This window comes from Diadema antillarum, unplaced genomic scaffold, assembly GCF_040938485.1.
Source record: "Diadema antillarum isolate AM-2024a unplaced genomic scaffold, OU_Dant_1.0 seq00001213_RagTag, whole genome shotgun sequence".
NCBI classification, from domain to species: domain Eukaryota; kingdom Metazoa; phylum Echinodermata; class Echinoidea; order Diadematoida; family Diadematidae; genus Diadema; species Diadema antillarum.
Window position 1 is genome coordinate 359943 of NW_027272005.1, and position 27234 is coordinate 387176.

The 27234-nt window shown below is 38.1% G+C and overlaps 1 protein-coding gene across 1 annotated transcript in view; it reads right to left on the minus strand.

Moving 5' to 3' along the window:
- Positions 1 to 205: 205 nt before the first annotated feature.
- The window catches only part of LOC139744811 (epithelial splicing regulatory protein 1-like), a gene marked incomplete at its 5' end in the record, with an annotated part of 29690 nt that continues 2661 nt past the window's right edge, over positions 206 to 27234 (minus strand). Inside the window, 12 exon segments of the mRNA XM_071655226.1 lie at positions 206 to 634; positions 637 to 669; positions 6199 to 6581; positions 7596 to 7779; positions 8179 to 8430; positions 8725 to 8931; positions 9558 to 9655; positions 10497 to 10539; positions 12196 to 12328; positions 13467 to 13577; positions 18001 to 18055; positions 21437 to 21532. Coding sequence (XP_071511327.1) covers positions 533 to 634; positions 637 to 669; positions 6199 to 6581; positions 7596 to 7779; positions 8179 to 8430; positions 8725 to 8931; positions 9558 to 9655; positions 10497 to 10539; positions 12196 to 12328; positions 13467 to 13577; positions 18001 to 18055; positions 21437 to 21532 — 1697 coding nt within the window.

The following is a 27234-nucleotide window of genomic DNA, read 5'->3' on the forward strand; positions in this document are numbered from 1 at the left end:
ATGTAGCATTTCTCTGGTTAAGACTTCTCTTGCAGAGTGTCATTATGGTACAATCGCTGAAATCCTGATGAATGTATAGCCTTGTTGATAATAGTGCGATCAAAATAAGTCAAAGCGAAGCAGGTATTCGGAGATTACGTAAGGGAGAACAAATTTCAAGTTGTAATATTTTGTTTGGAAGAGCTATTCCGCTATAGATTAAAATGTCATAACGATGGATCGATATATCATCAACCTATCGCATTTAACCAACATCCAACATCGTACGGTAAAAACCATGCAGGGAGATACATCCCTGCTAAAACACAGCCTCAGCGCACCGGAGGACATGGGTACGTCAAAGAGTGTCATCCACAAAAAGTCGTTATCTGCCAATAATAATTATTGTACGGTGCGTGATATTTTGTGAGTTTACCAAAAGTATGAATAAAGCATCTGACTGTAGGCCAATTCCGAGTACACGTTCCTACGTATGTTCCATGAAGTCTTGTTATGCTGTATTTTGGAGACGGTCACCTTTACTTTCTCTCTTTCAGGCTACGAATAGTTCCATTTTGCCGGCGAATTGCCGTTGTCTGTCCTGCAGGGCCCTGACAGCAATGTCTTGGGAGGTGAAGGGGACCATGGCTTTCTCCGCTTTGAGTCATTTTGAACGCTGTCAGGAGGTACCTTAAAGTGGTAAAATGCAAAAAAGGATGATGGCAAAACAGTTTATGAAAACACTGCTGATGCAAAAAACTCAACTTCACTCAGAGAAAGACATTAAGTTTGTTGAAAAAAACGCATGAAAATAAAAAAATTCGTAAGAGTCAAAAACGGAATATCACACACTTCTTGAAGATATGCAGTACTTTTAATGCTGAAATGCTTACTATCTCACACATGATCATAATGATGGTAAAAAATTTCCATGTAGTACCTGAACAAAATATCATGCGAGAAAAAACATCATTATTTGTCTTCTCAGTTGTTCAGTTTCGGATAATTTGTGCTAAAAGAGTCATATATCTCACGAGCAAACCGGCCTATGGGCCTCTTAATTTCCATATTCAAAACCCAAAAATCTAATTGTCGCTGTATATTGAAGTAAAATGACGCGCTCGTGGCAATTACTGTTTGACCGATAAAGAACAGTGTAAAGTTGGCGTTGGTTTTTGATGAATGTACACTGCAGCTAATACTCAGCATTGCTTAAATTATCTCATGCAAAACTGATAATTAGCATAGATGTAGCCACCCGTTTCAGTGATGTTAGTCTTCTTTTTGGGAAAATACTGTTGCGCAATATTTTTTTCTATGCAATATTTCTTCGGTAAACCATATTCTATCGATTGCAGAAATAGGTATTTAACATTTTACTATTTAGTCTAAATTGATGTATAGATGTATAGAAAACAGTCTCTATACAAACAGTCTTTCAAACAGTTTAAGAAGACGGATACATTTTTTTTTTTTTAATTCTGAAAACACTTCATATCATATCCCATTACTGTACGTTATCGATAATCTGTGTTGAACTGGCACGCTCCAGTGGGAGAAATCAAAATCATCTTTGTCGAGATGATTGGGACCTGACATAATGCAACATAACACTGTTGGATCGCTACAATTACCTGAACATGCACAAATGTCTTTACATGCACAAATAAAAATGAAAAAACAAACAAATTCCAGTTTGATTCCACTACCAAACAGTAACGATTTAATTTGCTTTATCATTAGAAGTAATGTTAGAATGAAAGATAGAGTTTTGAATAATAATTGCTGCGATATTGAAATTGCTGTTTTTTCATGTCTCGAAAGAGATTTTAGTCTACGCAAAGACATGCTGTTTGATTCAAGGGACAATGTAACGCTTTCAGGCGTATATCTATGCATCTTCTATACGAGGCTAAAAAATAATGTGATAAAGTCATCCAACATGTCGTTTCTAGCCCTCCTTGTAAAGATAATCTAATGTTATTCGAAATGAAATTTAATGTCAGTTTCTGTCAAAAATTGTTCTACCTTTGGTCGAAATAGACAGTATTTATGAGAGATTATAATCTTGTGCACCTGAAATGACAGAGGACGTTGATTATTGATCAGCACGACTTGTCCCCCCCCCCCCCCCAAAAAAAAGTCTTGATTTGTGTGTGCTTGTGTGTCTTTCTTCAGCAATTAGGATTTGTGGGCAAGCGACGTCAGGGTCGCATGAGATCGAAGTATAAAAAAGACGTGATGTTAGATGACAATTTTACTACCGGAAAAAAATCGTAACTTCTGCACACTATACCTCAGTGTTTTGTTTTAACGTGCACTGATCTGTTACTTTGAATTTGTCAGAGTAAGATATACAAAACTCTCTCGTCAGGCAATCCTCATTTACAGGAATCTTACCTCTTTAATGCGTAATGCTAAACCTTCTTGACTTGACAAAAACATCAATTTTCGTAGTAGTACACACAATTACCCTCCCCCCCCATACATAATTATACACACGGTTACAATTCGTTATTCAGAAGGTTTGTTAATCCGGAAATGAAATAAGGTTCGTTATTCCGAGGGTTCGTTATTCTGAAGGAGGGTCAATCCGAAAATTGATTAAGAATATTTATCTTGAAGGTACCTTAATATGAAAATAAAATAAGGTTTGTTATTCCAAAGGTTCATTAATCCGAAAATGCTAAAAAAAAAACAACAACAAACAAACAAACAAACAAACGTTCGTTATTCCGAAGGTTCTTTAATCCGAAAACGAAATAAGGTTCGTAATTCCGACGGTTTGTTTATACACACCTTCTTTTCATTTTGCAGAATAATAATGAACCATTGGAATAACGAATCTTAATTCATTTTCGGAATAATGAATCCTCGGAATAACGCCACAAATTTTCGGATTTATAATGTACACTTTTTCATTTTCGGATTAACGAGCATCTATATAGTCATAGGGAATTTGTGTGTTTCGGAATAACGAACCTTACTTCACTTTCGGATTAACTAACCTTTAGAATAACAGACATTTCCCCCCACCCCCCCCCCCCCACACACACACACACAAGTAACCAGAGACGTAGCCGGATATAACAGACGGATCTACGTTTCTGTTTTGACAGCACAGGAGCTACAATCACCTTTCCTACATCGTTCCATATATAGCTAAAAATTGCTTGTTTAGGCTATTTCATACGATACGAACTTGTTATGACACAAAACTGGAAGAGACGAAAGATGGAGGATCCTATACAGTGGCATGCAAGGAGAACAAAATGAGTTAATAACAATAGACCAGATTAAGATGCCTTAATATCACCGCAACCCCGCTGTTAGAATGCTTGGTGAAAGAATAAAACAATGTGAAAGAGAGAGAACAACAACAACAAAGAAAGCTGTGACGTGAAGACAATAAGAGACTGAATGAATGCTTCTGAAGGTTAGGACGTGCAATGGAATGATATTGCCTCGCGATACCCCGTATTGCATCCCACATCACCCATGTTGCAGTATACACCCCAATCGCATGGATCAGTAATAACCCGCTGCCAAGGAGACAATGACTAGTAATGATTTACTTTCTTGGAGAGGCGCATAATCAAAATTCAACATTCCACACCGTGGAGATGGTAACAAACGCTACCATGGATTATAGCAATACAGTTTAGAACCAATGCACCGAATGAGTATCCCATCACATGTCAAGCGCGTGCCATTAATGTATACTACTATTTTGTTGATGACATCATTTTGGCGGTATTCTTTGTAATTTGTCTGCATCTTGTACCTATTGCATAGTTAGTTGTTCACCCTGTGTTTATCTCGAAGACCAGAAGGGTTTACATAAGACCCCCTTCTGTTGCCGACCCGGAGACCGGCAGTCATGGCCATGAATCCGTTGTGCGGGCCGCTGTTAATCCCTTCGGAAGTTATTAGAAATAAAATGATTCATGAAAATCAATGTAACATATCAATATGCGCTATATAGTTAGTGTACACGTCCTGTAGAAAACAAGCCTAACGAAATGAGGGGACATGCATGCACTTTATTCTCACATCTACTCTGTTCAGTTCAGTTCAGTTTATCGAAGACATTTAGTTCATTTCGACAAGTTACGATAATCTTTTGACTAATAAACCTTGGACCGATTGAGAACACTTATCACGACTACCACGGTACAAAGTGTGAGAAAATGGGTTTTTCACAAATTGATTCTTCTTCAACCTTCAGTTATTCGAGATCTTTATTGCATTCCTAAAATCTGAATAGTGTTCCCTAAAACATCGTTATAAGTACTTAGTAGCTGAATTGCAATCACGTGATTGTGCGTGTATTATGACTTCATCGGTCGCGGGGTGGGTACACTATCTTTGGTACATACTCACACATACGCACGTACGCGCACATTGCACTTTTGGCTACGAAAGATATGCATAAAGGAACATTTTGGACACGAAAACATCTTGAAAATTTGGAAAGAAAAACGAAAATACAATTACAAATCCACTAAAACCAAGGAGTTTCCTGAGGCTCCGCCCAGATTCCCCACGACCCTGACCCCCTCCTAATGAAAAAGCACGCGAACAATTTGCGAATTAGGATCAGTCATTACCTTCACTACAACAATACACTTTTGCACAGGAAATCCCAAGTCAAATTACTGTGGACGAGTCATTCCATTATTTCATTTTAACAATCTATGGAAGAGAAAACAATATAACTATTACAACCAAAGTTCGATAGTTTGGTATTGCATTTACACAGAGCAGACGTCAAGATTACGAGTGTGCTTAATTCGATAAGTAATGATCGGATTTTTTTCCTACTAACGCTCATTTCAGTTGCTTTGACAAGTTATGTGCCAGCGAAAAAGTGAGTAAGCTCTGGAAATTATATTCTTGATTTATGAAAACATATTTCAGAGTTGTAGGGGCAATTTGCAACACACCTACATGAGGAAGAGGCAAGCAATAATTCATTCCTACGAGAGGGAGCGAATATGATTGATATTCAGTCATAGGAACACATCCTATGTCTCCAGCTCCTTAAATGAAATCATTTCTCGTTCTGTTTGTGAAAGCAGACATTATCTCTGACTAACATCCATCTTGTCACATCTAATGGGAGGGATCGTAAACTGAGAGAAGTCTGCATGCAGCACATGGAGATGCATGACATGACATGAATGAAACTTCCTCCAATATTCTCTTTATGTGTAAGAGCAAGTAAGAGCTAATCTGCCGTGTACTGCTCATTAAATATTGTTTAGGTTATACCTAATATTATTGTTCTTTATATTGCATCATAACTCTTTTTACGATCATTGCCATCATCACCTTGATCATTGATATTATCGTCATTTTGTATGAAGAACTTACATGGAATTGTGATATGTGGAATCTAGATGTCCCTACGTCAACAAGCCTCCAGCAAGCTTTCTTGGTGTCAGGATCAACTCTTGTGATAACAGCATGTTGGCTTCAATATGCTAGTATGATTTATACTGGTCTCCTCTTGATGTTAAATGAGCGGCGAATTATTGTTTATTTTGTCTTCAAGCAATAATATTACTCTTACTTTTTATGATAGTCTTGGTGATGCATTTTGTTTCAGTGCTCTTGGAGTGAGAGTCATGCAAAGGAATCAGTGTTGATGAACTGTGTCATGCACCGCATACTCGATTGTACGGATCCAAATTTCCGTGCTTCGCTGATTACGTGGATGTGGACAATTAATAGTAGCATAGCTTGCATTACAAATTAGTTTACCGGAATTCTTCTTAGTATTATGATGGTAAAGGTATCCCGGTAGAGCTGTCCTTGTGATGCAATCACATAATTATCTTTTGTACTCACAGTAGCATGAATTTGAGGAGACATAATAGGTATCACCAGCAAAAAGCTTTAACAAACATCCTCATACTGGCAGAGTAGATTGCAAAAGTTTAGATTTTGTTTTTTTTTTTTTTTTTCAGGCAGTAAAAACCAGCTAGCCAGCATAGCAATGCCCGCTGAAAGGATCGAACTCCTACCATTGGGCAATCCACCTCTCCAATTTCTTCTAATATGCACAACTTTACCCCTCTGTCATCATGGTACAACTACGGATTTCCGCGCTTTAGTTAGTCCCTCGACTTCCCGTAAAATCAACCGAGTGACACTCGAGGCAAAATGTTAAGATGATTGTTAAGATCGGGGTTAGTCATGAATTAAAGTACTCACCCCATAGCCCTGGAAAAACTTGGCCACGTCGTGTGCTGTCGCGCCAGTATGCAACCCGCGCAGCCGGATCATGGCGTTGCTCTGTGCCACGCTTCCAGCTGCGGTTCCTGGGTAATACAGGTGATGTCCGGTAGGAGACACAGGCGGACTCGGGAAACCGGAAGGGAGGTAAACCAGCTGTTGCTGGTGCAAGAATGTGGCGCCGGGCGGCAGGTGGTGCTGTGTGTGGTGAGTGGCGTTGGCAGGATGCGCCGTCAAATGAGGCATGGTGGGTATAATGGTACCAGCGCTGACCTGTGGCAGTTGCGAAGGATGATGAAGCTGGGCGTGGGGGTGATGCGGATGCTGATACGCCAGTGGAGTTGTCGGAGATATTGCATTTACTAATGACAGATTCAAGAGAGAAAAAAAGTGGCGTTGAATAGTAACGTGGAAATGTTCATTTTTACAAACGGGGAACTCGAATTTGTTGCAGAAATCCGATGACTTGTGTGCGATACATTTGTTTTTATCATTGTCGTCATTATCGTAATAATGTAATTACCATTGTATTTATGGAATACTGGTCAGTTTTCCATCTCGTTGAACGATCGAAATCTCCACTAAGCTTCAATAACCAGCACGAGTATCCATTGTCGCTCTCAGAACCCTTACTGGGAAATACATGTATAATTGACAACTAATGCAGTGAAGTGACACTTAGAGGGTGCGTGAGTAGCAATCCCTCTTTGGAATACTTGGAATATGATAAAGACCCATCCACAATGCAAACCATCACATGATTCAACGTCCATATTTCTACAACGATACTTCCCTAGGAGACTAGGATACTGTCTTTACCATAATGATATTATTTTCATTGTGACCATGTGGTTGCATATAATATTGTATATTCATGGCGTGTATTTATATAATCATTTTAATAATATATATATATATATATATATATATATATATATATATATATCTTGCACACGAATCTACTAAGGAGATCAGTCCAAGCAGTGGACCTTCCCACATGTTTCAAACTTTCGAAAAAGTTTGTCCAGCGTGAACTATCTGAAAGATATTGGTTTTAATCTCATGGTATGCATTGTGATAATACTGTTTGAATGATTTTTGTGTCTATAACATTATCTTCTGTTTGGAGAGTTTGTATGTATCTATGTTTCACGAAAGGGTTAATTATGGTGTATTTTAAGCACGTGTGTCGCATTATTTTAATTTAGGACTTACGAAACCGCAAATATAATGTTGTCACTGTGGGAATTTCACGTCATACTTTTTTTCACTATTACTTGCGCATTGTTAGGAATAGTATGATAGTCTCACTGTAACATAACACTGGATGAAAATCAGAGAAATGGATGACTAATTATATCTGATCATCCGGTTACCTTGTGGTTGTGGGGCCTTTTCATTTCTGATCCCGCTCGTGAGCACAAGTTGCATCTCCTCACCCGAGCACTGGAAGACTTCCACATACCGCTCGCGCATGTACTTCATGTGGCACGTCTGCGCCGCAAGGCAAGCACGATCTGCAGATGTCATCTGAATAAAGGCCTCACCGTTGGGCTTGCCCTATGACGAGAGCAATTTTAACATTATCTCCTTCTTAACATTTTTTAAAATCAAATTCAGCTGTGACTGTCATATATAACACCCATCTATTTCAATTCTACTTAAAATCCTCATTTTAAGCAATGCTTTCAGTTTTAAAAATTATGAATGATGAATTGATCGCCACTTAACTGTTTCTATATCAAATTACCTCCAAGCAGATACAGCGATTCACTCGAAAAGAAGATCAAAATATCAAATGCATCTTCTTTTTTAATCACAGTTTCGACTGGGATTGCCGCATAAATCAACATTATGTATGTCTAATTTTCGTTAGTGTGGTTGCTGTTGTTCCTTTTTCACGACTTATACAACTAAAGGCGTTTTTTGTGAGGGTACGAGAGAAAGGGTAAATACTACCTGTACATTGAGGACCATGTGCACGCCATGTGGCCGAATATATTGGGCACACTCTCCGAGAAAGCACATAATGTCCTCGATGGAAGCATTGTAGGGCAAGCCACGCATGCGTATGCAGTCCCGCACGACTCCCGCAGTGATGAAATGTTGTGGCGGTGGTGGTAGTGGCATCGGGATCGGAATGACAGGAGGGAGGACTGGCTGCTGCGGTATTTCCGCCATTATAGGCTCCGACTGAACACGAGAGAGCACCTTCAGGTTGAAAGGAAAGATTTTCAATGAGGAATACATTTCTCATTTTGTTATATCCTGTGAACGACATGTTTATGCAAATTAATACTTTCATCAGATCACTCACCAAAGATCTTGATGATATTATACTTATGATGTATAATTATGACGATTTTTCATTCGTTTATCCTTTCTAAATCATTCATTCTGTCTTCTTATTTGTGGATTTGTTATTCATTTCACCCTACAGCTATATGTAAAAGTATTTGATTACCAGATGTGAAAAGTTTTCAGAGCGACCTTAACCCGTCCTACCTGTTGGACCTCTGCTGTAGTGCTGCGAAAAATCTCGATGTAGCGGTTGCCAAGGTACTCGCGGTGCTTGGCCAGTGCCTTGGAGACGGCATCCTCCGAGGCAAAGAGAACGAAGGCATCACCCGTCATTTTACCGTTCTTCTGTTTGACAAAAAGGATACCCTCCTCGCTGCCTGCCACGGGGATTTCATTTCCAAAGAAATCCACCTGAAATGATTGTGGTGATGGAGATAGTCGTGGTATTGGAAGAATGGGTTGCAGTAGGTACTCTTTTGGGCAAAATAATTTCGGTTAGATTTATTTGATATCATTCATCTCATTAGATTTATTTGATGGTACTAATGTGAAAAGTGTGTTCACATTACTTGCTCATGAGCATGGTATAATGAGAGGAGAGTAGAAAATAAAACCTTCAAAGAATTATGACATGTATGAATAGATTTATCAATGGGATAATTTTATGTCATATTCCTTATTACATGTCCGACAAATACTAAGCAATAATGTTTCAAGACAAATAGAGACACATTCCATAATAGCTATTCTACTTGTAGGCCTACTGCTTGGTTATGTGATGCCTTGATACCATGTTCATCGTATGACGTTACAATGTCATCAATCGATTGATGACCCAGCAACCTCACAATAGAGGGGTCTTTTGTCTTCCTGGTTAGGCTTATTCAAAAAGTGTGTGCAGAAGAAACACAATGTCCCGGGTATAGTACATATTTCAACTTATTAGCACAATTTTATTGTTTACTACGTAGGGAGTACATCTTGTAACTTGATGTCTTTCACTTTCTTATAGCATAAAAAAAAATGTGTCTGCTTACCACATCTTTCTCATTGGCTGTGAAAGGTAATCCACGCATGCGCACGATAATGTGTCCCTCGTCGCGCGCCAGAAACAGAGTGGCCTCCTTCGATGTTCCTGTTAATATAATAGCAGGTTGGGGAGTAAAGTTTGGTTTGAGATTTTGAAGGTATGTTCGTAAATTAGAGTTATTGTGCCATCATTCAAGAAGCACAATACAGTATGTCCCCCCCCCGAAAAAAAAAAATGCAAACGGATTTTCGCATTGATCACTTCCAATAATATGATGAAACTGTCTGAATGCTAATTCAGGGTCTTGAAATATAACATCTGAGCTATATTTCGAAAACCCCATTCAATTTGTTTAAGTGGTCACAGAGAAATGTGGATTGTTGTAAAGCATGTCATGAGTCTGATTCTTCTAAGTTTATCACGTAGATGCTCTTGGAACTTCTTATTAACGTGTGAACACAATGGACAGAACTTGGAGGGAAGGGATTCCTGACATGCTGTACACCATGCTCATTTCTCTTTAACCATTGAACCAAATCGGATCGGGTTTTCTGTTAGATCCCATGGGTAATAAGTTATAGTTTCATACCCTGAAATTGTATTTGAATTGATACACTATTATTAAAGTTATCGTTGGGGAGGGTCCCGTTGTAATTTTTTTTTTTTTTTTGGGGGGGGGGGGAGGAGGAGACATACGGTACAATGTGCCGAATGTTCAAAGAAAAATGAGGTTCGTCACACAGTGCATAGTGATACGCACATCCACAAACTTGTCTCGGGTCAAAAAAAATGCGATAGAGATTAGAATACAATAACTACCACACAGAGATATGCACATACAAAACACACACACACACAACACACACACACACACATACACTCAACTAACACACTGCCACTGACGCTGGCAGAATATGCATGACCGCCGGCACAATTTTATACATACCTGCAGCTACCCGGATAAATTCATCTCCGGTCGCCTTGAATACCTGCAGATATTGTAAAAAGAAGAAGAAGAAGTAGTAGTAGTAAAAATGAGGGAACCTTTAAAGGTACCGTTAAAAGGTCGGGAAATAAATACAGTGCAAACAGTGAAGAAAGTGCTCTTTCCTTTTCATCAAACACAATATCTAATCGTTTGGGAACAGCCGTTTGTTTGTTCGTTTTCATTGTTGAACAAGGTTAAGAGGGTTGAACGCAGATATCTTACCCATGTAAGACTTCATTTCGTACGAGCTTCGTGTGGAAAAATTCTCGTTTCGCATTATCGATGGCACAAAACGATACAAAGTAGTTCACACACACTGTTTCGCATTTACAGTCGAAATGCAGCCAATCTCATTTGCAAATCAGACACTAAATTAAAAAAAAATGTAAGAACAAATTCACATTTTTGGAGAGATTTTCTGTGACAATCCTTGCAGAGCATCGATATCACCACTCCTTTTATGTTAGTGTGTGTGCCTTGTGTGTGTGTGTGCGTGTGTGCGTGTGCGTGTGTGTGTGTGTGTGTGCGCGTGTGCGTGTGTGCGTGCAACATCCAGTTGGTTTTACTGTAAGGTAAAACCAACTACCCGCAGATGGAAGGTTTGGAGGTTGACTGTATTATTAATGAGCAAAATGGCATTATCGAGTATCCCGAAACAACTCGTGCACTAAACGCTCTCTGAAGAGAGAAGACCCGTACACGGATGTATATATGCGAAGTCGAAGGTATAGTGTTGTTATAAATATTATTTCAAGCACCAATTACACCGATGTACCTACTACTGCACGGTTTACACATAATATTCCCTATCACACAACCTTCTTCACGGCACATTTGGCAAAATAGACTCGTTTTCATAGTTTTTTGAACAAACTATTTCGACGAGTAAAGGGAACAAGTTTGTCAACTTTTACACTATACTTGGAAATAGAAGGCAAACTTTTGCTTTGATCCTTCTAACAGATACACTATCTCATGCTCCTCTCAAGAAACAAAGAAGTGCCACAGGAGAGCCTGAGAAGACTTTAACTGATGCATGACATTAATCCTTGCGACATCATAACAAAATCCAATGCAGTTATCTGTACAATGCCTACACACAATCTGTACAGTTCCGCGGCATTAACACTTCCAATAGTAAATGAATTATCGACCGTATGGTTATATTCATCTCATAAATCAACGTATTCCTGATGTAAGAGCATCTTTCTCAGGGACCCCATGCATAATACACTAAGTGGAATAAACCAGGCAAATACATTAGAAGAAGAAGAAAAAAAAACCCAGATGATCTGTGATAATTTGACGTGGAAGTGCGCATAGGCATTCCTTTTCATCTGAAATTAAATGCAGTTTCACGTAAAGCACACCGGTTCATGAAGGTAAAAATATATGAGTGTTTCTAGCCCTAAGGCTGAGTGATAAAATCAATGACAATATTCACTTCTTTGTATTTGCTCGATCCTCTTCTCGTGGAACTAATGGCCTGAAACATTTTGACTCCTATTATGAGTGAAAAGAAACCAACAACAGAAACGCAAATAACAATTCAGAGGCTTTCAATTAAATCCAATTCAGAACAATGATAAAAGAAACAGGAAAAAAAAAACTACACCCACACCTCTCCTGAGTTATAATGTATAAGGTTTTTTGTTACCTCCACATAGCGTTTTCCAAGATTGTGTTTGTGTCGTTGGAGCGCCATGTCTCGCTGCTCAGAGCTTTCAAAGTGCACCATGACCTCGCCGTTTCTCCGCCCGTGCGTGTTAAGACAAAGCGCTACTCCGCCCCTGCAAAAAGGAATGTTTATTACTACATAATGATAATATGTGATACAATACTGCATGTGTGTGTCTGTGCGTGTGTGTGTTTGCATGTGTCTGAGTGTATGTTGGTTGGCATTATTTTACGATATAAGTGTCTTTTTGTTGGCTTTCTGATATCAGGACACAAGGATACATCATGAATATAACGATCACATCCATACAAATAATGGATAAACTATTATATTTTGTCAACGAATATTGATAACAATGTATCATCCGCGCAATTTTATTTTTGTTTAGATCTAAGTGTGTGGTTGCTATTTCAAACACATTACTTCCTCTTCAGAACAGTCACAATTCATTTCTATTTTGCCACGTGATGAAAGATTTAAACCAGCCTAATCCGGGAACATTGTCCACCAATAAAAAGAAAAATGTTTCTATAAAGTATACATTTTGTCCATAACTTGATAATCGAGGAAATCAACTATCATTTTATGTTCACGAACTTCATACTCGACGGCAAAAGATGCTGACTGCGCAGACTGAAGTTAAATCAGACGCAAATTCCCTACTCCATGCCTATGTGAAATATTAATCAGACAGTAGAAAGCAGCACTATCTGCTGCAATAATGGGTTTTCAGTATTCAACGAGCCTAACCATAGACAAAGTGTAGACATATTATGTCAGTCAATACAGTATTGAACAGTTACTTTAGAATGTTAATTCCGGGTGTCATAGTAGTTGTTTTCTACAAAACGAAATTTAATTCAGTGTTAGATTCAGTGACTGTCAGATATAACTCACTTCTTTTGTTTAAAAATCAAACATATATATATGTATATATATACTCTCTAAAAAAAATCGAGTGAAACTATTCACTCCTAAAAGAGTGAATACAAAAAAGAGTGAATTTAGAGTGAAATTGGAGTGAATTTTGAGTGAAAATGTTCATTTTCACTCGTTTTAGAGTGACCTCAGGGATAACTCCAAAATCTTCGAGTGATCCCTGAGGTCACTCCAAAATGAGTGAAAATGAACATTTTCACTCGATTTTTTTAGAGTATATATATATATATATATATATATATATTCCTTTTTTTATTTCATACAGAAATAATACTTTTTCAACGTCATAGGCTATACATCACGATATTTACCTGGCAATATTGAGTCCTTTAAAGAAGCGGAACACATCACGATCGGAGGCTTGCCAAGGGAGACCTCTGGCTTTGACTACCGTGTCGTCTGGGACGGAATCTGTCTTATCACTGAAGAACAAAATGCGTGTGCCGATTTATGATTAAATTTTATAGTGATGGCTGTCACAAAGAGATGACAATGCCTGATGACGCTGATAAACAAAAAAAAAAATGTATAAAGTAATAATTTGTAATGACGTAAGGGCACTAATGATTATGAAAGCTGTAGAGGAATACAAACACAGTAATTAAAAATGCTACAGTATAATACTGAAACACTTCCCGCTGTCAAGGGGGAAACTCTAGTCGTATATTCTGAATGGCATTACTTGGAATATCTCTCCAGAAGCTAAACGGACTGGCATTGGGATGTCCCAAGACTGCAATATCGATGCTGCTTTTTTAGTGAATAGTAATGATGACAACATAACAAACAACTGAAACCAATAAATATGGCATAGAATTAGTCTGCAGATTAGTCAGAATATTAACATGGGTTTAAACAAAACAGTATTTTGATAAAAAGTGTGAATCACTTGCTCGCAACGTTATCACGGAAGAATCTGATTTCAATATCGTCTACTGATACCCTGGTGTGTGCCCTATAGTCTAATGGGTAATAAGGTATGGAATAATGTTATACATCACTGAATACATTGACACCCAACAATCAGTTACAAAATTTCATGAGTTCGATGTACCGCAATATTGCACTCAGTTTGATGCTTTTCGGTTCTAATCTAAAGATGTTTTGTTATGTGTCGTGGCTTATATGAAAATATTATCACTATAATTATACATAAATTATATATATATATATATATATATATATATATATATATGGGAGAGAGAGAGAGAGAGATAACATATGTGTGTATTTAAACACATAATATAGTAAAGGAAATGGATGTACATTTTATCATAATAGACTGCACAAACCCTGTCCATTGTCTCAAAAAAAAAATCCGTCTTGAAAATCGTGATTTCTTACATTAATGTTCAACATGCATGTAAATGTCTATTCGGACCACGAACGTCTGAATGGTGTTTGTTTTACTGTTAAGGCGACAGCAAATATTAATTATTTCTTTATTCATGTATTACTACTACGACAAGGACTACCACTACTACCACTTCTACTACTGATGATGATGATGATGATGATGATGACGATGATAAAGATAATGATAATGACAAGCGTATAACACATTGAAAACTCGGTAGCCAGGCCGTAGGCCAACTACAGTGGGAAGGTGGCGAATCGTCAAACTTCGTATAAGTCGAGAGTGAGTCAATATTTGTCTACGCTTGGAAAGCCGGGTTGAAGTACGACGCAAACTGTTTGCTTACTAATCACTTAAGAATTACTCGACACTGTTCGGGTAACAGCTTAAGACGATTTAAAAGTAGCAAACATGCTCCGTCCCCATTTTTCCTTTTTGTGTCGACATGCATGTATATGAATGGATTTGCGATACGTTTTTTTCGTTCATCTATCTTTTGTCATGTTTGTATTTTATTTGTTATAAAGACAGAGCAGGCGATAGGATGCAATGTTGATTGGTTGCACCATTTCTTTATATATTGTCTAAATTATTAGTTAGCTTCTTCTATCTATTTTTTCTTGGCATTTACTTCAGAAAGCACAGAGTTAAATATTTGAAAAAATGGACGACAAAAATAGGTACAGAGACAAATTTGCTTTGAACATTACAGGAAATATCGTAAATTATCTAGGCAAATGTAAAATTCGTTCGGCTACCGACACTTTTACTAAGACATGGTTCCATTTAAAATTTTGATCTTATCAAGCACACTGATGTTCGCATGAAATGTGGATGAAATACTTGATGCCTTATGTTAGAAAATGGATTTTCTTCGTCATTCTTAATGTATGGTTGTATTATGTTGGTTATGTAAGAGCGCCAAGAGCATCATTCTTGATGGACTTCAGCGCATTATAAGAGCCCACTATTATCATTATCATTATTATCCCTTTTTTAGCTTTCAGCGATATGATATTTTTTGGTGTTTTTCTGATGTTATCAAAGGCCATTTTTACATTATACAAATAAAAAACTCGTTAATACTGTAAATTGCCGCTCATGCATTTTATCTTTGACTCAACATATGATTAGATGTAATCAAGACACAGTAAAAATAAATTTCGATGAAACTATTTTCATATCCAAGATTTTATGTTTTCTTCTGTTCATTAAGTTTTTACTCCACTACTTCTTTCGGACAGGGCCCAAATATTTTGTCAGTAGATATTGCCTTAAATTGAAATGTTTGTTTCTTTCACGTCATGATAATGTATACCATCAATGATGCCCTGACACACGTTATAAACATGGCATATGCATTATTTTTTGAAAAATGTATAATCAAGCTTACACATAATGCAGCGTTGTGGTTATTTTCTAGCAAAGCAGATAAACCTAAACATATTTTACAAAATAATGTCGTGGGAAACAATAGACGAAAGCACTACTCACGGTGGATGCCTTTACTATTATAGTTCTTCAATTCGTATAGTGCCACATACTTCAACCCGCTTATGTCTATGTATATGCCCACTTTGTAGATTGCAGTATGCCGAACTGACATTCAATACGTTAGTTAACGTAGCATAACATCTTAACTATAACATCGCCACCTGAATCACATAGTAAAAGGAAACATTTAAGTAACTTTCAAGCTAGAAAACAGCTTCATACCTGAAATGAATGATTGAATAAGCACCTGTTAATGTAGAATAATTTGAAGTATGAGTAGTTTGTCCGTTGCATTGCGTCCTTCTATTCAACTATTATATAGGCAGCATTAATATATACAGTCATGTACCAGCATGTCAATTACTGCCACGTGTTTGCACGCAGTTCATGATGGACTCCTCTTTTGTACGTACATGTAGGCTTAGTATAGGCTATGCCATCATGTGTCGTAATAAATGAGCTATGTTAATTGTCTCGATACTGACTCAATATCCGCAAAGCTGATGACTTTTTACGAGTGTTAAAAGGATTATCCCCGCCCCTCCTTGTTGCGTGATAGTAAGTGCATATCCAACAAAAAAGAAAAATAATGATAATAATGATTAAACAGCGTGAGCCCGTACTGACACTTTCGGGACAGCTATTATTCAACCGGGCCTCACTGTTTGATTTATACATCGAATTGTATTTGTTTTTACTTGAAGATATGTTGTTGATATATCATTGGTTCTCTTCAGAACCAATTCTATGTCTCAGCGAGTCGGAAATACTGGGAGTCTCTGGGATATGGTGCCGAACGTGTCGTATGAAGGACTTTGAAAATGTTTATATCACCTATTGAATACACTTGCAGCTGTCTACTTTACTCAGTCACTGCGCTTACTCTCAGCAAAATCGATGAAACAAATGCTGCAATCATTTCCTTGTTTGTTTCAACAAATTTTATGCCTGAATATCTAAGGAAGTATTTTGGTTTTTGCTATCATTTAGGTAGAAAATATGAATGTCCCCTTGACGTCCATTTAGTTGGTATAATGGAAGAAGCCCGGTTGTGTCTGTGTTTTACAGTCTTGCATAGCAAGTTGATACGTTTATCCTGACAGCAATAGAAATCATTATGATGGACCAAAATTCCAGGTCAAACATGTTCGATAATGTCACGATAGAATGTTAGACATGCCTTCATGAGAAGACAATACATGTAAAGAAAATCACATACATCAGTAATGATGCGTTTTCACATCAGCCCGATGTTTCGAAATAGCGCGCTATTTTGCTGACTATTTATATATATAAAATATATATATAAATATCTCGAGCTTGGATTTTTATCGGGCTGATGTGAAAACGCCCTACTGCCTCTTTTTTTTTCAACATAAAGAGTGTTAAGGCAGTCATAATCCCTGTGCTATCTTTTGTAATATCGTAATATTGAGTAACATTGTTTCGGTCAAGGTGAATCGTTCTTCCTCATACTTCATTTATAAATCATGCTTCAGAATATATGGATTCGCATAATGCATATGATTTTATGTTTGCATTATGAACTGAACTCAGAGTATCTGTATTGATGTCTTTTCAAAACCTTCCACATTTTCTATGAAGTACATCCGAGCATGTCATTTCTATTTTGACAATCAAGTTTGAATACAAGTTTTAAATGTCACAGCATTTTAACATTTCAAACATCGCTCAAATTTCAACTCAATTCCTGAGGCTGCTTACAATAACCGATATTCGTCTTGGCAAACAAACAGTATCGTCAAACGAATCCTGGCATTATAATCCAAGAACTGTATTCAGCTATATAGTGGGAAAATCTTCTTTTTATCGGCAGAAATATTTATAAAGAAGCAAACAAACTGGCCTTGCCTACGTCGCGACAGTCCCCAGTAATTTATCGACGCCCTGTTATCAATCTTTTCATGCAGTATACTTAATCTGTTCACCCAATGCCACACAGACAAATGTAACAATAAAGCCTGTTTACTTACTATGTACCCGGCTCGTACTTTTTCGTCACGTAGTCTGGCTTCATGAACAGATGATCTGGGATCGAGAAAGGCATAAAACAGGAGCATGAGAGAGTTAAAACTAACGCAATGATTAATGAAGATGCAGTAGAAAAAAGCACAGGACAGTGTTGTCGGCTACACTGGACCAGTCTTGACTTAGCATCATCTTTATAATCCTATAGCCTGGAGTTGAAGTGTTATGGAACAACTTAGCATCAAATCAAGTAATTGAAACACTGTGAGTTAAAACTGAGTAGAAACAATTTAAACCATGTAGTCAAGGAAGAGCCTAGAACGATCAGATGTTAATGAATATGTGGAGGGAGCGAAGCGACCGAGCCGGGGGGGGGGGGGGGGAGGGAGGGGAGGTGTAAGGGGGCATACGCCTCCCACAATAGGGACTTTTTGAAAATGCGGGGAAGGAGGGGGGCAAATACGTGCTTCTATAAGCGTGTTAAGTACATGTTTGAAAGATATCTATTAACAGAATTATTAGGAATTGTAGTCACGATTGTAAGCAGATAATAGTTTAATACATGGATAATTAACATGCTATTAAAATTACACATAATCTGGAGGGGGCTGGCTTGCGCAATTTAATTTACTTCCCCTCCCCTCCCTCACCCCCCCCCCCTCCTTCGACACCCCTTTGCGTGGTAAATAAGTTCTATGGTATCATGTTGAAAGATGCTGCTTGGCCAACGCAGTCTCCACATTCTCCTTTATTGACACAAGGTCCCTGGAAATATGAGTTTTTGTTTTCTTACGACATCCATTCTCTTTTAAAAAGATGGCACTGGATAGACATCTGATATTGAAAGTAATGCAGAAGGGGCTGTAAAACGCTGGGAACTTGGCCATCTGTACCCAGCTCATATCACTTCACAAATCCTGTAACAACGCTATCGGTAACCGCTCATTATTCACAAAGCTCCAAACAGATTCACTTCTACTCTTGCCATGAAAGAAATTGTATGACTTACTATTTTCTCTTTTATAGACACTTATTTTCGCAGTATCTTGGTTTGAAGGTCGCATTGCACACAAAGTGAATTAGATATATTTTTTTAAACTTTGGCTGACCAAATAACAAAGATTATTGAACTAGTCAGAAAACGTACACTGTCTACTTTTAAACTGTCTAGTTGCTTTATCATTTTCAAAACAGCCAAGGCAGGAACGAGTTATTCCTTTCAAACACTGAAAGTACGTGATTTTACTCGCAACCATTATACCTGCCATGATCAACGGTGATCATACCATGAGCCAGAAAACACCTCTCCTCGTATAATGCATACGTTGATTGGTGGGCAAAGACTTAATAGGCTGCTCCGAAGTCTCGCATTATTTACATACGATTATTGAATTGTGTGGATCTGAAAAAAAGGAAGCCCGTGTTCTAGCATGCATATACCTCTTCTTCGGACATTAAACTCGTGCGCTGTGCTTTTGGATCGTCAATAAAAGGAGTGGTAATACGCGTTATTACAGTCGGCTCTCAACCGCAGTGCCTAGCCCATTTTCCAGGCCGCCATACTCCAGTGCATGGTATTGTCTAGATAATCATCGGCGACTCGATCGATAACGCAACGCCGTCCGGAATGAATGAAAAGCCGTAATCTCAGTGCAGTGGTTGGTTGTGCGCTCCTTTTGTCCTTTTGCATGCCATCAAACAGGACCTTTTCTCTCTCTCTCTTTTTTTTTTTTTTTTTTTGGGGGGGGGGGTACGAGTTGAGATATTCTATTTGTGGTTTGCAGGGGCACAGCGGCTACCGCTTGTGCATCTACAATGTGAAAATTCTTGAAACACGTGCAAACTTTCACACAAGTTGTCCTCAATGAAAAGATGCCATTAGCTGCAATTATAAGCACATTATAATTATTTTGTATTATGTTTCAATGATAAGGTCTCTCATGCATTTTGAATTTCATTGCTGTATACATGAAATTTTAACACAAATTAATCTGAAATTTAAATAAAGGTTTGTTCATCAGCAAATGAAAAGAAGGTGCGTACCAACGAACCTGCGGAATAACGAACCATTAGGACCCATGTCATTTCCGGATTAACAAACCTTTGGAATAACGAATCTTTCTTCATTTTCGGATTAACGAACCTCTTTCAATTTTCGGATTAACGAACTTTCGGAATAACAATCCTTCGGAAATGTAATGATGCAAGTAAAGATCTTCGAAGCAATCGTAAAGCGTGCTAGTACACACATTCTATACACTCCACACAAACATTCATTTAGGTGCATGGCATGTAATGTCACATCTTGAGGGCACCATGACATCCGCTAGATCTTGACTTCTTCGGATGTACAAAGTTTTACGAATTACAAATTCTAGATTTTTCGATCAAAGTATTTATCTCTAATTGATAATCACAACATTATACATTATCTTTTCTGCAGTTAAGATATACGCTTCGTCCCTAGATTAACAACTCTTTTGCCTTTCGTGATGTCATCAACAATACAGTCAACTGAAACAAGCGTCAAAATGCCTGCTGTTTATACACCTTACCTTGATAAATATACAAATTCGATTGCATGATAACAACATCTTCATAGAATAACATATCACGGAAGGCAACGAAGAGCATTGGGCCATGGAGCTTAGCATATGAGGGAAAAATCATAATGAAAATGGTTTAAATTTGAATTTGTGATTTGAAGACATATTCACATAATTAGCAGAAGTCATCATGGTCACAGTACCAGAGTTGGATACCACGGGGAACCTTTAAGCACTGTACGCGTGCGCTCACACAGATTTCTACATCCAATGGGACGAGTTGGTACTTTGATCAGTCTATTTTGTAAGTACGAAAATGAAAAGGGGCAGATGACATGGCATGTGAATAAGACTTGTGTAGTTAAAAACGTAATCATACTCCAGGTTTAGTATTAAAAACACTCCACCTTCTGGAAAATAGGAAACATGGGCAGTATAATCCTGCTTTGTAAAAAGTAACAACTTCAAACAAATTGAATGTAATTTGGTCGTGTTACTTGTTATGACAACTTTATCAGGATTTTTTCCGATATTTACTTGCTCACATACAAGGTCATCATCGAGACTGTTGACAGCAGCGGTATTTCTTTTATAAGCCATAATGCAAGGTACTCAAACCTCATTCCTTATTTAGTGTAAGAGGGAGCTGTACTTTGCTCAAGTTTATAGGCATTTAATGCTTTCTTACTGACAGCGTGAACTAATTTCCATTCAACTTTCAACGTCAGCAGACACAAAATGAAATGAATAAGAAGTTTTTTTTAATAGTTTCCCAATCGTCACTGGGGCCAAAGCACCTCTGATCTTGAGTATGCCATCATAACAGACGGTATCATGACTGTGCAAGTTTTGCTTGCGTGCGCAATGAATGAAGTTATGGAGATGAGCCACTTACTGTCTGCTATAAGCCGTTGGACGATGCTCGCCATTGTTTTGCACTCATCTAGCCCTGTTTCCGTGAAGTTGTAATTTCCGACGTCTATCCTCAAATCTAGAAAGCGATCTTGGTAAAGGAAAATTTAATGTGTCGGAGTGTTGACTGTCATCTGCACGTAGAGAGAAAATACTCAAAATCAGGTAAAGTTACTATTTTATCAACTGCCGAGCAAAAAGAAGAGTTGATATTGATCATTGCAGCTTTGCTGACAGCTTCATCTGGACGAGGAAAATGTGATCAGTGAAATACAGAATGATTAAGACAATCAGTAGGCAGTTGCGGCAGTACACGGCTGCAGCAGAAGTAAGAGTGGTGTAGAAGTATAGAAGATAATGTAATCACGACGTTGCCACCACCATCAGATAATGTTGGAAGATTATGTTACGCTATGCAATGCAATACAATACAATTATGTACCCGTATATGAATAGATATGGAAGTAAATTGTACTAGTTTAGTGCGCATGTCTATAATGCATGCATACGCATATCAATCATGGTAAACGTGTGTCCATAAGAAGATTTAAGATTGGTCTAATTGTTACCATACATTGTAATCATATTGATTTTTATCATCGTACTCGGCGCAAAGGTTTGTTATACTATACATACAAATGTCTCAAAAATCCTTAAAAGTAGGCCTATATACAACAGCATTGTTTCATATCTGCTACTGATCTGGAGCTGAATTGTGAACCATTGTTGCTACGTGAATAAGACTACTCGGGACTAGCAATCTTTAGTTCGAGACCGCTGGCAGCAGCGGGTCCTGCCTTTGGCGTGTTTGGGCAATGCAATTATTCTTACTTTCCTCTAAACTGTCGGTTTCGGGTTAATCTGCTCATAAGCATTTAAATGCTTCCCTAGTGGCCATGAAAAATACATCGTAACACACAATAAATAAATGAATGACACACAATGAATTTTGTACTGTGGCAATAAGCAATCTCATACTGTTCCACGTCTTTGAAAATTATGTTATAAGGCAATGACTGTAAAAGAGGAAAACTGTGGGCACACCTACAGTTTTCATCTTTACCAAACCGAACTGAAAAATAGGGGTCATCCCACTCGACCGACACCCACGAGTCATACAGCCCATGAGTTCGACATTGAAAACAGGTCCATGAGTCATTCACGAGTCATACAGCCCATGAGTTCGACAGTAGGCAAATAAAGCCCATGAGACCGACACTAAGTGAAAACAGCCCACGAGTTCGACAGATACAACACGGCGCGTAATGTGTCGGTCTCGTGGGCCTTGTTGGCTTACTGTCGAACTGATGGCCTATGGGCTGTATGACTCGTGAGCTGTATAACTCATGGGCTGTATGACTTGTGAGCTGTATGACTCTTGGGCTGTATTACTCGTGAGCTGTATGTCTCTTGGGTTCTATTAATCGTGAGCTGTATAACTCATGGGCTGTATGACTTGTGAGCTGTATGACTCTTGGGCTGTATTTCTCGTGGGTGTCGGTCTCGTGACGTGCACCCGAAAAATATCTACACGCACACTCTGCACGCACTCAATTCTCCAGACGGCCGCAACAATTAAAGCTATTCGCCTCATCTATTTATTAAAAAAGATCTCTCTTCTTCTCTCTCTCTCTCTCTCTCTCTCTCTCTTTCTCTCTCTTTGAAAGGTAATTCTGACTTCCCTTTTGCCAAGTATGTGGTATTATATTCATTGACATTTCGGCTCTGTGGACCTCGGAATATTTATAACCTGCTCAATTCTTTGCTCACATGACGGCAGTTTAAGATTTTATAAAAAATATTTTACTGGGAAGGTTCATCTCCCACGGCGCGGCTAACAATGGCGGCCGATTGATGAGCGTGGGATAGTCCAAGCAATGTGTAGGCTCCACTGCATAGGCGGTGATTATAGTGAGAGACGATCAAAGAGCTGTGTGTTCGAGCACACAGTCCCAAACCCTTGGCCTATTTCACTGTATATCATGAAAAATTTGCTGCAAAGATTATAGGCGTAATAACATGATTCGAAAGAAGTACATATTCGTAGGCCCTGTCCGCTTGCGTTAGTTTGACGGTTTTCGCACATTATAATATTGGTCACGCACAGTCTTGTGCATGGAAGCGATTATTTTTCTTTAAGTGTGTTAGGGTTGTTGTGGCAGTGCTCGTGTGATTTTAGTTATTTTGATTATCAGTAATTTATTATATCACGAGAGCCAAAGGATGAGAACTTTGTGTTCAAGCGGGCGTTGATAAATGGCGGCCAGACAGGCTATAAACTATTCTATGAGATTCAAAATATTGCAATTGTTGTATCATAAAATAAGTTATTTAGGACAAAGTTAATTGCCATTTAATACCATGTGTGTGTTAATCTACAAAGTACATTTTTGCTGAATTATATACCTAGACTCATTCTCAATGCTACATGACAGTGTGATCATCATTTATTTCAACTATATCTCAATGTTACGATTAGCAGCGTTGAACGTTGCAAAGATTGATGAGGCTATATAGTTGTCATATTGAAATTGACTGCAAAATTACAACAGAAAAACTAACAGCAATACATTCCTTTTCTCCAGTCAATCCATTTCACGGTTGATGAAAAAGTTCTCGTCGTAAAGAGTAAGTGGAGGTACATGAACCATACCATTAAAAATCATCGAGACCTAAAGCTGACCCTACTTCCATGTTACACGATTGAGGGCAACTTCTTTGATGATACACGACGTTTCTCCAAGTAGACTAATGAGATCAGGCGCGACGTTCAGTCTTCATTGAACAACAGTCCTGATAGTCAACAGCCTTTATCGCTTCAGCGAAGACTAGACCAAAGAAAGTGACCCATCGTAAAGAATCGAGTTAAAACGCCGTTCATCAAAGACCAAATAAGGCTTAATTAAGTTGAGTCTATAGCGGCCCTCTGTCAGGGGTTTACAATGCGACTTCAAAAAACTCTTTCCGTTCGTTAAATGATTTTCTAAGAGATTTATTAACATGGTCAACTATCGCTTTGCAGACCGAGAGTTCTTATACCTGCCTGCATCGCTAGCTCTTTTCCTATGGATTTGTTCTCCTGTAATAGCTGTATTATTTTTCTTTGCGTTCGACCTTATGCCAACCTGAAAACGACGAGAAACAAAGTAATTATTGGTCCAATGAAACAATGACGGTCAAATCTGCACAATAAGATTTGTATAGGCCTAACATTCTCACGGGAACAGTGACTGTACGACTTTATTTTGTTTTAGTGATTGTATATTGTGGAAGAATTTCATCAACATCATTTCACAAACGTTATAAGCATTAGAGTTTTCACCCGCATGTCCAACCTTTGCATGAGATACAAAGTGAATACAGGAAAGATTTGATGTTTTGTGGATTTTTTTTTCTTTGCCATGCTTCGCCAAACGGATGTTAATGTGTACTATTGAAGGTATCATCAAGGAAAACCATACTGTGAACAAATCATTCACATCACGGCTGATAGGGAAACATCGCACGTTGCTTATGGGAATAAAAGGCTTTATTATTTGCATGCCAAAGATGGTACTTTGTATCATTATTTCATACAAATTTTATTTTGTAAACAATCAAACCCTGGCTAGACTGGTCTGCCCATGTTGTGCGATTGTCGGCGAGCACTGTGCAAAGAGCTCACTGTTCATATTGATCCAACAGACCAATTCCATCCACTCGGAGAAAGAGATTACACTTAGGCTACATCGATTTATCGATCACCGCCAACTGACTGACACAAACTGTCAGCCCTTAAGGACATCTTATGTCTACTATACGGTTGCTGAATATAAGGAGAGTCGAATTTTTTTCCCTCTTAGACGAATTGTAGGATCTTCTATAAGGGACGGGCCGTATTTTGCATAGGGCTTTTCATTGCGTTTGAAATTGAATTTTTCTCCAAATTCAAGTTGTTCATGTATGTGCAGAATAAGATAAAATGAGCAATCAACATCACCCCCTAAATACAACTACAGCATTACTCCGTCTGAATTAAAATTACCGACAACAACTTGATAGAACCAGAGGTTCTAATATTTCTTATTGTATGACGTCAGACTATTGGTCATTGGGGCTATTTTCATATCTTCATTGGCCAGGTGAAGGACAGTGAAGTATACTGCTCCGATTGTAGACGAGCGGAAATGCGTGAAATGCGTGAAACTGGGAAATAATTTCAAGAGCAATGAAGTATAAAGACTGCACAGCAGGCCACAGTGTTGGTGATCAGCTGTAGAGGCAAATGGCGAGATTTTAGCAAAGGTCAAATAGTGATTTCATAATGATGATAACCGATTCTGCTGCTGTGTCACAAGATGAAAGTAACAACACCTATTCAAACGTTACGTAGTAAGACGACAGTCGTGGAATATTTTGCAGATTGGCTATAAATATAACTTAATGTTGATGTAAAATTCAGTAAAAAAAGTAGTAACAAGGACATAGTGCGTAAGTAAAACATTGGCACAGGTGTCTGTACTGACCATAGTTTAATGTTCTGAACAACGTTCAGTTTCTCCTCTCGAAGCGCGTGACACATTGTGTGTTGAAAAAGTTCTACCTTACACCTTTTTCATTAAAATCAATCTCACCCTTTCTAGCCGCACGAAGAAGTGACAATGCGCCCCGAGGATTACCACGAATGAATACGAAAACAAGAAAAGAGACGATCAGCGCTCATGCGTCCTTTCCATTATAATTATATCAACTCACTCACTCGATTCACAAAATGAAGAGGAGGGGGATTTCTTTTCTCTTCCTCCTTTCTTCCTAACTAAGGTGGAATCAATGCAGCCAATCGAGCGGGACCAAGGAGAGCAGAGGTCCAGTGCTAGGTTTAGTCTTTCCACACAAGGTCACATTTTGGGCTAACGATTTTACGCGTCTATAGGAAAAAATGAAGGAGTGAGGTACTTTTTCTATAATAACTTTCCCTTATGAGAACTGTTTAAAAGATTCATTCAAAATGAATTTGCCCATGTTTTAAATCTTCCACTGCATATCATGAACAATTATGTAGTAATAATTTGTATGTATTTTCTTAATCCAATACAGCAAACTGATTGCATCTGGATATCTGTGTTTTTACATCGACATGTATTGGTTTTGGAACACTGCGATTACACATGTCTTTTTTTACTAATATTGTTGCAACCTTATCTTTGCACGAGGAAAAAAAAATCGATTCGATGAATATTTAGACATTTGTTTCACACTATCGCTTTTAATTGAATGTACGGCAACACAATCATAGGTCTAAGCTGAATCCATATATAGTGTGAATATATAGGATAGAACTTCCTATTAGGATTTTACACATTCACACAAAATATCGCTCCAATCAACGGTCGTTGTTCTCATCTAATAACCCAGCCGATATTTTTCTTATACAGTACTGTTATTTCCCCTTCTCTCTTGAATGGGAAAGAACTATTTTGCAGAGAGAGAGAAAAAAAAATCGTAAAGGTGATGATAACTTACTTCCTGGTTCGAGTGCTAAACAATAAACGTCTTTGTTTTCCTTTTCATTTCACGCTTGTGGTGCCTTCCCAGTTAAGTATCTACAACTGTTTAGTATAACTGATCATTCGAATTTTCGTGTAAACTGAGCTGTTAGGAGTGACACGAAGGGAGTTGCTCGTGTGTCTTCCACAGACAGTATTGACGTCCATTAGATTCCAGCTTTTTGCCAAAGAATGAAATTTGTCAGGTTGGTGGTGTCCTATAGCTACAAGTAAATCCTAACATTTACCAAATTCA